The sequence below is a fragment of the Plutella xylostella genome, chromosome 7 (assembly GCF_932276165.1).
Source record: "Plutella xylostella chromosome 7, ilPluXylo3.1, whole genome shotgun sequence".
Classification (NCBI taxonomy): domain Eukaryota; kingdom Metazoa; phylum Arthropoda; class Insecta; order Lepidoptera; family Plutellidae; genus Plutella; species Plutella xylostella.
The window spans coordinates 1224773-1238916 of record NC_063987.1 but is presented as its reverse complement, the minus strand read 5'-3'; the positions used below and the strand labels follow the sequence as shown (position 1 = coordinate 1238916).

Genomic DNA, 14144 nt, shown 5'->3' with positions numbered 1-14144 from the left:
CATACAGTTAGTATAATCATAATAATATTCATCACCTCTTACAAAACAATATGGGAAAGGACTTGTGAAAATATAATATTTTTTATCTACGAATAATCAGTACAGCATATTTGTAATAATTAAATATTCATTATTATGAAACAACAGTATTACTGTCAACATCGTATCATGTTCTTCTTAAACATTTATATGTTAAACTGTTACAAATATATAATTATACTAATTAATTCTTATAGTTACTGGTTCAAACTTCTAATAAGCAAGTTATATCATCCCATTTGATGGTGAAATTATTGTTTGACGAAACAGTTATTAATAGAAATGTGAAAACATAAATGAAATAATGTAGGTAGATTTTGTAGCTCACACCTACATAACACTTTCTCTACAATCATTACAATTTAAATCGAACTCTAGACCGTTTAGACTCAAAACGGTACCTAAGTTCTAGGTCAAGTATTAAACTAGTGCTGACAAGTGCTACAGTGACAATTACTTTCTACTAAATTCGATGTGGTGAAAATAACTAGAGGTTGGGACTTGATCAGTGCACCAACGATGAAATGGTGAAAAAAACAATTAGCTCATATAGGTACTAAAATTAGATATGAAGCAGTTTTTTTTCGTGATTTCAAAGTTAGGCCCATATTTATTTAATTTTCAGTTGGCCGAGTTCATTGACCTATTGCCGTATAATTAAACTTATAACCAAACTTCCGTAATCGACGCGATATAGGTTAAATCCATAGACATATTGTATCCCTTGAGACAATATCGCATTTCGACGATTATAAAGTTATTAACATTAGGTACAATATTACAAATATGTATGTTAACTAAAACACATCATGCTTTACACGGTTTAGGTTTTTCAACATAAAGGCTACAATAATACAGCAATGTGTTGCATTTAGAGTAGCCCAGTGAACGACATTGCAAAAACAAGTTCGCTCGCGCGTTGAATTCTTTTCAAGGGCCGAGCGGCGGCGGTGACGTAGGCGCGGCGTAGCAGCGAACGCGGCTATTCTAACTTGCAGTAAACTAAGTTAAGTTAACACAAATTTTTCTGGTTTTATTAAATAGTTATTTTTCAATCGTTTTTTTATTACATTCAGATATATACATATGCTCACGACTGTAATCCTTGAACTACCATAGTCAGAGGTAAGACAAGTGAGCCCCCTGATTTTCGGTGTACATTAAGATTTGCACTCACGGAATAGGCTGCGAGCCGTATCTTCTTAATGTTTCTTATCAACCTTAGGTAACGCTCCTGAGCAGTTACTCTTATTTACATAATATCTTATGTTAGCCCTCATCATCACGACCCATTACGTCCCCACTGCTGGGGCACGGGTCTCCTTCCAATGAAGGAAGGGTTTAAGCCTAGTTATATGTTAGCCCTGCACCGCGAATATGTAGGTATTTCTCGTTGAATTACGATTGAGTGAAAACTCTTGTTCGTGTTTCATCCAGCTAGATTATCCATTCTGCATTAACACAGATAGCGTTTAACATGTTTTCAAAGCGTTTTATTGAATCACAAGCGGTAAATTAAACTTGCAACCGTTATTCGAAACGATAGTGTATCAAATAATTTTACTTTTTAACCGACTTCAAAAAAAGGAGGAGGTTCTCAATTCGTCGGGATCTTTTTTTTTTTTTTTTTTATTTTTTTTTTTATGTATGTTCACCGATTACTCCGCCGTTTATGAACCGATTTTGAAAATTCTTTTTTTGTTGTATTAGGTTGAGCTCCCAGATGGTCCCATTTTTTTTTCAGAATTTTATCTCACCCCCAAGGGTGGGTAAAGGGGTAAAAACAGGGTATGAATTTCCATTTTGGGCACATATTAACCGATTCTAATGAAATTAAGAACGTAAATATAGTTCTTATAACAAAAAAATATGATGGTGACCTTGAGCTGATCTGATGATGGAAACGGAAGGCAGTCAGGGGTACTCCTCAACGGTATATAGCAACTACTTCGTGTTTAGGCTTGAATGATTCGTATTGATTAGTAGGACTTTTTGGTATCATTTGCACCTTACTTTTGATTGAAAATTATTACAAATAAACTAAAAACTATTAAATAAAATAATAATTAAAAAAATTAAAAAACCGACTTCAAAAAACCACTAAAATGTAAGAAATAATTTAAGGTTTACACAAATTCTACTCGTATGAGACAGTACAAATATACCTAAGCAGGAACTGTTCTTTTTTGAAGTTGGTGCCATATTTCTTCAGATTACTTTGTCACCGCACCAACATCAAAAAAGAACAGTTCCTGCTTAGGTAGGTATATTTGTACTGTCTCATACGAGTAGAATTTGTGTAAACCTTAAATTATTTCTTACATTTTAGTGGTTTTTTGAAGTCGGTTTTTTAATTTTTTTAATTATTATACGATATGAGAACTTCTCCTAAAGGGTACAAATGCATAGCAAAAAGCGGGTCACTTGTTTTCAAGCCACTGGCTACTTTTAACAGTTAAATAAATTTCTTAGACCACTTAGATTACAAATAGAGAAGCAGATGCTTTTTGTAATTAAATTGTAATGACAAATGACCACAATTCAGTACAAATTAGCATATTAAGTTGCTTCGGCATTGCGGTAGCCCGCAGGTTACCTAGTTAGCAACCTAGTTCTAGAATGCGAAATCAAGTGCGCATGAGTCGATGTGTTTTCAAGGGCCTTGCCACCGCGGCCGGATGGACTTGACTTGTTAATTTGCCTCACAAATCGGTCAAGTCCAAGTAAAGTGTAAATCTGTGAGCTTTTTACGAGTTTAAAAGGTTTTTACTTTTGTTATTATTTTTTAAGGCTGAAAACTAATTGTCTCACTATTTGGATAGTCCTATGCTTGTGTTTGTTTATGAGAAAATTATAGTACGGTATTTCTATTTTATTGTATTGCACTAAAACCAGCCAAGAGTTACCCGTGATTCCCGATCACGCTGGGCCCACCAGGGAGCACAGAATGAAACAAATATGTAGGATAGGAATTTACTATTTTATTTATTGCATCTTTCAGTTAAGAGTTTTGCCTGTACGTTATGTAGTAGGTACAGTAAACAACTAACAACTTCTCTGACTTGCTAATCCTTTCACCTCAGTGACTGACCTTTCTGTAGTTGTAATATAAGATGACTTTATAGAGATAATTGTAATCGAAGCTAATGAAATCTTTAAACTGTACCTACAACTTGGATCCGATAAAATCTTACATATTTGTAACTAACAGACTGTTTGGTATACATTTAGTAATAAACACCTACATATATACTCTAGTAATCACATAACTTGACTAAAACGACGGCCATTTGTGGGTTGGCGATAATATTTCATTTATAAACGAATGATAGACAGGAATCAAAGCGCGTCCTTATCTCAACAGTTGTTAATCTAACCCTCAATATAAATAACAGCTGAGCGGCATCGGTTATAGCTTCTTCAAAAGTGTCTTCTGCACGTTAGTCAAGTTAAGTAGTTCTTAGTGTACCTAATTGTTTGTTTAACAGCCCTATAAACCTGTCAGCTAATTGGGTGACCAGCATCCTGCCCTTTCTGCCATGAGTGTCACGACCCTGACTGCTCGGTCAGTTAATTGTTACTGTCATGACCTACGATATTTACAAAAATAATTGTTTGTACGGTTGCAAATGTCACCGTTTTTTGGGAAAATATGGCAAGCTATATTTTAAGATACTCACGTAATATATGGCAGCACTAAAACACGGCCATTATCTCACTTGACTCTCTACAAATAGCGTTGCTTAAAAGATACCACCTGCCCAGTAAAATATTACTCGAGATGGAAATCTTATTAAAATATGTTTAGTTGCAGTGTCATTTGGTCAACTATGGAAAATTGATATTTTTTTCAGTATATCTCTCTCCTATAACTATACCATGTCCAATAAAGTAAACTCGAAAAAAACGCAAATTACCGTTAATACCCGTCACTTAATGCTTATCTCTTTTTGCCGTCCGGACCGTTACTAAAGTCGGTAATTTTAATTATCCGTGTCCGTTGCAGAATTGAACCAGCGACCTCTAGATTTAAACATTTCTACTGTAACAAACAAACTATTAGGTGTAATAGATTCACGAGCAATGAAAAAGTTCCAGTGACTTAGCACCAAACTACTCCAAAACGGTAAAAGCTAGCTTAATGACGCCGTCTGCAACATTGAAGTAAATTTAACAGCGCCTAAGAATATTACCTACCTACCGATTAAAAAGAACATATTTTAATTGAAATTGTAAAAAATATATTTAAAAAAATAGATAACTTAGTACCGATATTATCCTAACTAATCCTAATCTGTGTCTGTCTGTCTGTCTGTCTGTCTGTTACTCTTTCACGCCAATACTACTGAACGGATTTGAATGAAATTTGGTATACATACGGTCTAGACCCTTGGAAAGAATATAGGCTACTTTTTATCCCGGAATTCCCACGGGAAAACTTTTTAAGGCGAAGCGAAGCGCGCGGGAACTGCTAGTATATTATAAAAATTGGGGGCATTTCGTGTAGACAGGTTTGTAAGTGGAACATTTTCATTGCTCGTGAGTGTATTATGATAAAAGTGGTTGAGGTTGTTAACAAATAATTTATCCATATGTATCCTAAGCCTGAGGATTTATTTAATTAATGGATCGCGTGAGCTCGGCAGCCTTCGTCATAATGCTGACAATTAAAAAGGTTGTATCTTCAATCTTTAAGTTACATCTTCTCAAACTATAATTTGTTAACCTTTTCAGTTTTCTAGGTATGGTTTTTGAGTTGAATAATCCAGCTAAACAGATGTTTATTCAATTAACATAATAATATTACATTAAAAACATATTGTAAACCGTACGTAATAAATATATAAAATGAATACCTACCGAAGTAAATAAATGTACGATCCAGCAAAACTAGATAAAACGATACATTAACACATTAATTTAATTAATAAGTCCATAAAAAAGTAGGTCAATATTATGTAAATTTCAAGGTGCTGCAATATATTTTGTACATAACTAGAGATAGCACATAAAACTCTAGTCCCACACACTGCATCAAGTTCAAGGCTCTATGACTAAGGTTTATTTAACTGTGCTAGATCTTTGATTGAACATTGAGAAATTGACCATATTGTACCTCTACACCATTTGTCTGCTCACCCGGACTGGGCCCGCGTGGTTGACTAGGCCTTAAATCCTGCCTTGGAAGGAGACTGGTGCCCCAGCAGTGGGTACGTGACGGTTATACCTCTACAATACTCTACATGACACAATCATGTAGGTATGTTCCTACAAATATACATAATAATGTGAGATGGACGAGATTCCCATTGGAAAGCCAATGCCAATGCCACTTATACACAACACATTCTGTGACTGAGTTCGTTTGACCTTATTTACACATCTTTCTTCGATAGCGTTAAAAACAAAAGACTGTAAGTGAGAATAGTTTAGAGCAGCGATAATTGACTAACAAATGTTGGGAATATACTCTTATAGGAAACTTGTTAGGTAGTGTGTGATAATAATTACTGTATTTTATGTTAAAAAGCGAAAGTATCTTTAGTTAATGAGGCTATTAGATGGGTTCCTACAATTTTCGCATGTAACAAAACTTTCGTATAATCATTACATGAGGAATATGATATTTCGTAATATAATGCCATGGAAATAGTACGTAATACTAGAAAGAAAGAAAGAAAAACGTGTACCTATTCGTAAGCCCAACACGACACAAAAGAAAATTGTCATATGAGAAATCAAAGTACAAAACATAAAAAACTGAAACCAAAAATACATGAAAGTATGTAAGTAACCTGATATGTAAATGAGATTCCCCCTAATACATATCACACATAATTATCAGACCACCGATCAAATAACGGAAACTTTGCATTTCCTTCCACGAAATGAAAACTCCAAATATATGATTACAGAGAAACGTGTGTCCAACGGACCGATTACTAGAGCAAGACCGAGAAATTGTGTGTGAAATGGCAGTTTATCGATCAAGTGTCATTTTTTCAACCATACTGCGTGACAAAGCTATATCGTTGTACTAATAGCTGGTCATCGTTTGGTCACAGTTCTTTTTCCTGTTTATTATTCTATGCTGTTAGGTTACTACTGTTGGGGTGTGTTACATAAAATATGATGTAAAACTTTCGTTTATGAAGATGATGTTTGAATTTTTCTGCCCTTAATAGTTTACTGCAAGACATAAGCCTCGCCCCAACGCTATGTCCTAACTTTTATTAGCATTATTTATTAAATAAAATCGCGTGCTTTGAAAAAGATCCACCTGCCATTGCGGCTCCATAATATACCACTGGAACTTTTTCATTGCTCGTTTATGTATAAGCCGAGGACATTAGTTGGTATATACGGAGTCAATCGATAAATTAGAACATAATTCTGTTATGAAAACTTATTCAAACAAACCTTGAAATCTTACGCATACTAAAATGTCAGCTCACTTTTGCTTTCACTAACAAAGTGGGCTAAACTAACACTTTAGGAATCTTTTTTACAATAATGTGTGAATTATGACGCCGATGTCCCAATACCTACCTATTGTTTACTTTTAAGGTAAAGTTCAAAATAATGTTAAAGTAGCACCTCTTGTTGAAATAAATAAATGCATATTGTATTTGCCTAAGTGTTGCTTAATTATTTGGTAAGAATTCTACCACCGTTTCCAGCACTATACTTCTATCTCTCTCTCAGCCTTCTGTAGTCCATTGTTGGACATAGGCCTCTCCTAACGATCGCCACCCCAAACGGTCACCCGCCATCTGCATCCAGCGGCTTCCCGCTACCTTCCGCAGATCATCAGACCAACGGGTTGAGGGGCGACCGACACGCCGATTTCCGACACGGGGTCTCCACTCCAGAACCTTTGTACTCCAGCGGTCGTCGGCTCTGCGGGCTACGTGGCCAGCCCATTGCCACTTCAGCGTGCTAATCCTTTTGGCTATGTCGGTAACTTTAGTTCTCCTGCGGATTTCTTCATTACGAATCCTATCTCGCAGGGACACGCCTAACATAGCCCTTTCCATAGCACGCTGAGCAACTCTGAGCTTATGGATAAGCCCTTTGGTGAAGCACCACGTCTCGGCTCCGTAAGTCATCACTGGCAACACGCACTGATTGAAAACTTTTGTTTTCAGACACTGAGGTATGTTTTCAGTGAAGATGTATCGTAATTTCCCGAACGCTGCCCATCCGAGTTGGATTCTACGAGCATACATCATTATACTTCAGGAATATTGGATATTGTAGTTGTTTAAAGGTAAGCGTCCACCTTCAGCATCGTACACTAAGAACGCATCGCATTCAGTATTCTTTGCGGTATTTAACACAAGTGCGTCCACTTCATCGGCAATGCGTCCACTGCATCCATACATTTGTGAAAATCCGTTTGGTCCGATACGTACGATACCTAAAGATAGACGCTTACCTTAAATATTACTCTTACAATTTTGTGTATACAATTCTGAAAGCCACCGTCATAACATAATAGTCATCATTTCTTAGTAGGTACATAAAACAGAACAGTTGCAGTTAAGAGTTTAAAAATGCATATTTGCGTATTAGCTAGTAAAGTAATATTGGAAAAATATAAAATGGTGAATTGGGGTGAAGGTTGAAAGTAATGTGCGATCCATGTCATTGGAAGAGCGTTAATCATAAAATACATGATTTTTCATCAGAAATAAATGATGGCATTGCCTCAGAAGCTATCAAAGGTGTTGTAAGGGTTTGTTGAAATGTCATCATTATAAATATCGTATTAATTTTACTGTCGTTCTCGGGTTATTATTGCCATAAACATATTCTTTTTTCTTCAAATTCTTCTTATTTGATTTTTTCTACAAAATAAAGAAATGGTATTATTTAGCACAGTTTAAGACAAATTGTTAGTGAGCGTAATATTATGTAAAAAAGCAATGCTTGCGATTTCTAAATTTAAAAGAGAAGCCAAATACATAATATTGATGTCAACTTCAAGTATCCTATTGAAATCAAATCAACCACTTAGAGTGAACATTATTGAGAAATTTTCTTAGCAGATTATCACCACACCCTACAAGCGTTTAAAGCTGCGTACAGACCGGCCCAACGAACGCCCAACGATGGATATTTATCATACATAATATAGGGCAGATTGCAGCAACGAAGGTCAACGAAACCCGTTCGTTGGCGTTCGTTTGGCCGCTCTGTACGCAGCTTAAGTCAATCCCACAGTCCGATCCAAACTCTTTGAAAGAATCAGTAGGTGGTTTGTTAGTTTGACACGGTGAAAAAGTTTTATTGCTGCTAAGTTGCTAACTTCAAGTTCTAATATAGAGGTAGAAAATAAAGTTTGCTGGTACAAAAGTTGTCAGCAATGTTATAAATTTAAAATTTAAGGTGTTTACTTAAATTCATCACATATATACGGCCTTTACTTTAGTGTGGGAAACCACTGCCGGTGAAGAGCCAATTTGTTTATACTAATTGTTATATTCAATGTCTCTTAAGTTTAGCAAGGTTACGCATTTGTTCCTATAGTAAACTTGTTCCAAACATTCGGATTAATTGTTTTATTTTTGCAATATGACTTTTAGGTCTTGCACCTTACATTTAAACGCAATTAAATCTATTGCTGTCTTGCTTTGATAGTATAATGAGAGAGCATAAGAACAATAGATTTTATTTTTAATTAGATTTTTGGTGCAAGTCATCCTTAAAAAAATTGTACTACTAAAGTGATAACACATTTAAATCTAAATCTACCAAAACTTGATGGATGAAGTGAGTTTTTATTCAAATTTATGCCTGTGATTTGAACCAAAGGTACTATTTTCACTTCTGGCTCTCATTTTACTTTAAAAAAGTTTGAAATTTAGCAATACGCATGGCCAAAAATACACGCAAACAGACAGATATTGAAGTCCGGTATACTATACACCTACTTAAAACCCCGGAACTAGCTCATGAGTCGAGCTCTGAATACAAGATATGGCTCACAGTCCATACTCGGTCTTTCGTCGTATGTCGGCCTAAGGAGGGTTACTCTATACTGACGAAAAACGAACGAACGAGAGCTGTCGTGCAATCGGCACGTTTAATACAACGAGATAGAGCCGTAGGTCGCACAGTGGCGCTCTGAAACTTCGTTCTTTATCATATAGAGTGACCCCCAGGGAGTCGGTGAAAACGCGATCAGCTACTAGTGACTGCGACCTTCAAGGTAATTAAAATGTTGGTTTTATAGTGAAATCTTGATTAGATTGAATTTTTCTATCAGCTGATTCTAGATAATTATGCTACATACTGTTACTTACAGACGTGTAACACGTCGGTAATTAGTAGGTAAAAAATATATTACCTGACTATTAAAGCAACTTAAAATAAATGTATATCATAATAAATAAATAAAACAAGTGAACACATGCTTGGTTTTTTGAGTGCCTTTAACGGTCACCTGTACACTCTATGCTTGGTCTTCTTCATCCAGCCACTATCTGCTTGTTTTCTGCGCAACGGATTCAAAGGCATCACTCATTGTGTATATTATTATTAACCCACTTATATGGGGTGCCATGCTCGAAATAAATGAATTTGAATTGAATATGCCTACTGTTCCTTAAAAGACACACACATGTCAAAAAATGATACATAAATATAAGTTTACTGACATGTAGTTAGAATTTATATTTCATTGGCATTTTTCGGATTTTTTATTGTTCCCGTAATAAGTGGGTTAAGTATATAACTTAACTACCTAGGCTTAAAGTTGACTTCACCAATATGTTACTACATTTCATTAACACATAAACCAAATTCTACTTTGGCTATTTATACAATCACGTGCATTGAAAAAGTACCACCAGCCATTGACGTTCTTTTCCATTGCTCGTAAGTGTAATAATAAACATGAAAGCAGATAAAACCTCAAACACAGCTTCGACAGTACCTTGCACCATTCATAATCCGACCGGCCTATGGCCTAACTAGTTATTACCAAGAACGTAAGCAGTTAAATATTGCATAACCCGAATACAGAACCCGGATGGATAGAGTAAAAACCCGGTCGATGCCAGTGTGGCATCGGCCAGGCAGCAGGTGCATAGACTAGACATGACACCGTTAGGTGACTCACTCGTAGCCCTATCTAGGTCCTAGGGCTTAAGCATGTTGCCTAGAGCATGTGTGTGTTATCTGTCTGTTGTTGACATTTTTGTAACTGGATTTGGACTATTTTGTATGTACGAGTATGTAGGTACGGTTAAACTATGTATAAGTCATGACTGTGTCTATGGTCATCTTCTATGAAGTGTATGGTGACCTCTTGTCACGTTAACTAATAAAATGGCGGCTAACAAGAAAACACGTATATTTGTATTTATTATCATCATAGCTCACCCGTAAATACTTTAATAAGTCATTTGTCTGATTGATGGTAGATACTGAACTTCTTCTTCTTCTTCTTCTTTGCCTTATCCTTATTTAGGGTCGGCTTTGTTGGTCATGTCACGCCATTTTACCCTATCCTCTGTCATATCCTCATTCACTCCACACTCTCTCATATTTTCTTTCACGCAATCAAGCCACGTCTTTCTTGGCCTTCCTCTCTTGCGCCTTCCTTCGGGTCTCATTTCCAACACTTTCTTTGTAACATAATCATCTTCTCTTCTCATGACATGCCCAAACCAAGAAAGACGATGGCTTTTCATCTTCTCCACTATAGGAGCCACTTTCATACTTCCCCTTATATACTCATGGTAGATACTGAACGTTTATTTTTATATTCTTTCCAATTAATCAGGAAACCCAAATCTCAAACATTTTACTGAAAGTTTTCTGAACAAATAGTTTGAATAGCTAAAAGATTTCAACCAGAAATATCTGACTTAGAAAGCGTTTCGTTAGCATATTAAAAGGATCAGGTCAAATGTTAATAGAATAATTAATAATCGTTTTCAAACTAGATTCTAGTAACAAACGATAATGACCTAATATTAATGAAAAACAATGAATCATTGATTTTAATAGGTAGTATTTATACTGATGTTGTGAATGAGTCGATTCTATCACTTTAGTGGACTCAAATTAAAATTTGACTCTATCTTTTCTTTGTAATATTAGTGCCTACTTGAAATAATATTATGGCAGGTACGTAAATTACCTACGCTTAATGTTATTTGTTACAACATCTAACGTCCTTAAAAAGTCGAATACCGATACCTAGAACTGTTTTATTTGACTAAACAAAATACAGGTAGTAGACAGATATATTTGAAAAGTTCGTACCATTTCACACATAGAAATATAGAATGCGAAACACATTAGAACAAAGAAAGTCGCATCGTCTATTTTTATCAAACTAGGATGCTATTCAGAATTCTAGACTTTTTCGTGCATTTCTCATAACTGTTTAGCCATCACACGGCATCGCTGGCGAATAATCACTTTCTTATTAGCATTAGAAAGCTCTTTAGGTATTAAGTAATGTCATTTTGAATTCCTCGAATGGATTGTTTCGGTGTAGTCTATGGAATAGAATAGAATCAATAAAGAAATTGTTTTGCCACGATCGGTTGCGTGACTGAAACTAATCTTTAATGGATCGTAAGAAGCATAATGCAGAGGAGCGTCTTGACTTGAATTGTAGCAATTGATTCTAGAGAAAGAGAATTTTCATAAAAACTACGGAATATAGAGTTGGTTTACACTTTCTTTGCTTCTCATTGTCAATGTTGCTAGGTCTCATCTGAGTTTTATACATATCAGCGTTTTGAGGAAGCTTGCTTAGATGCTTAGTATTGTGAAGAAAAAATTAATTATTATTATTATTATTCACTGCGTCAATTTGAAATGTCACATGTGCAGTGAATGTGTCAGCGTTCTTAATTTTTACATTTTACCTATAGAATCACATGTCCTATGTTTAATAAAATTATATACGACCTACTTAAGCCATATATTATCCTCAAATCAAGCAAACATAGTTATGCCATTTCTGTTGGTATTTTTCATATCTGTAGTTATTTTTATACCATATTTTCTACATAGTTTCATTAACTCAGTGCAGTTCTCATACAAAAGACATCAACGAGTTAACTGAACTTACAAATAATTATTAGTAGTGGAAAAATATTATTTTTACAATCGTATTTTAATAAGCACGAGTAGAAAAATACAATTAGTAATAATAGTATGTACTTAAATTTTTCTCCATTCAATTTCCGTCGAATCAATAAAAAAATTATATTTTTTCGTGTCATGAGCAAATAAAATTAGGCAAGTTGGAAACTAACTAATATATTAATAGATGCATAATTACTAAACGCGCGTTTCATGCAGTTTTCATTAATACCGCTGGCCTTAGAATTGTTAATCCGCGATTAAGAAATCCTTGACTTGAGAGATTATAGCTTCGCCTCATATTGGTCACTTCATTTGTTGCCTTAACAGTATGTAAGTAAGTAGTTATTTTTTATATTTTACTATGTAGATTGGTATGTCATGTAACAATGTATAACAACATCTATAACAATTTATTGAGGGTATATTATGTTATTGTATTAGATTATTGATTATAGACATCACAGATCCCATAGGTTGTAGCCCGAACTTCAATAATATATCTTTATACTGAGGTAAAATCTACCCCTCTAGGAGATCCGTCTGAATAGTACTTAAGAATAACTCCTTAGTTAACTCTACCTACCTTCATATATCTAGTAAGTATGTATTATGTTTTTGTAAAGCCCGAGGGTGTTGCAAGTTTATACAGCGACCGTGAATCGAAGCCGGAATCTGGCCGAATGACCACTGAAGCAACGAGGCCATATTACATAATGTAGGTACTTAGTCAGATATATAATATAATACACCAAAAATAATGCTCTTGAAGTAAAAAATATTATAGATATTAAATGATATTTTTGTCTTACCTACTAATACAGCTAATAATATCAAACATCCGGCGCTAAAGTGTGCAAACTTCATGTTGAACAACACAATCCAAACTCTTTCACAAATAAAAAAAATAACACTACTTCACTGCATTTCAAGTCATTCAGTATTCTAAATTAACAAAACTAGCTATCACTAGAAAGTCCTCATATTAACATTGATATCTAAACACTTTTTATCAACAAACAATTAACAAAAACGAATCGAATAAAAGTTGAAAAATTTATTAGAAACGTCAAGTTTCCCGCGCGTGATTTGCCGCTGATTTTTGACAGTTAAAAAGTTTTCCCGCGCGGCAACCAACCTCGTTTGAAAGGCGATCGCTTACTGAGCGAGGCAATGGCTGACAACATTCAGCCAGCTGAGCATGCATGCGAAACCCGTAAAGAAAACGCACCTTGCGCTAACCGGCGAAACTAAAAGCCTTTTACCGCTGCCACTTTTGCCAATTAAAACCAACATTTAATTCCGTAGCGTTACCCTATTTTTAATGTATGCGTGAGCGAATTTCGTGATTTTACAAACCAGTTAATATAAATTGGAAATCACGGAGCTATATTTGTAGCATAACACAACATTGAACTTCACAAGGTAATTAGGTTTTTAAATTAATGGGGACATGAATGGTTAATGACCAATTAGATAAAATGTCAAACGGATGCTGTTACGTGTACCCGGTGTCAGATATGTTATAATTTTAGTGCATAACGCATAACTATAAGCTAGCATGAATGTAAGCATCCTATTTAAACCCATATTACGAGTGGTTTTGAAATTTGTTGAATGTAGGAACTTGCTTTGAATACATGTTTTTAAGTTTTTAAGTATCGTCTAATAAAATTATTGTACAGACCTATGAGAAGAGTTTCCAATTCCAATTTCAACAACTTTATCCAATTTCTTTGGTATTTTTTTACCTCGCTCCTAGTCTACGTAAGCTCTGGTAGACCGGTAGACTTATACATCCAAACCAAAACTTAAATGCCTAATGGTCTAACAAAGTGTATTATAATAATTATAAGACTAGAGATAAAACAATTCTACTTATTTTGTAATATGTTAGTTGTGAATTACTACAGAAATATTCCACTTGAATTTGTTACTGCTTATTACGTTGAGCACTATAGACACCTGTTTAATGACGGTCCAATTATAGGTTA

The 14144-nt window shown here is 35.0% G+C and overlaps 1 protein-coding gene across 2 annotated transcripts in view; it reads right to left on the bottom strand.

Annotated features, from left to right (window-relative positions):
* Positions 1 to 13438, bottom strand: part of LOC105398770 — a 66681-nt gene extending 53243 nt beyond the window's left edge. Inside the window, exon 1 of one of the 2 annotated variants that reach the window (XM_011570996.3) lies at positions 12963 to 13438. In XM_011570996.3, the coding sequence (XP_011569298.3) occupies positions 12963 to 13017 (55 nt within the window). In that variant the 5' untranslated portion in view covers positions 13018 to 13438. The remainder of the gene's footprint in view (positions 1 to 12962) is intronic. The other variant, XM_011571009.3, reaches the window with a different exon arrangement.
* Positions 13439 to 14144: the final 706 nt, after the last annotated feature.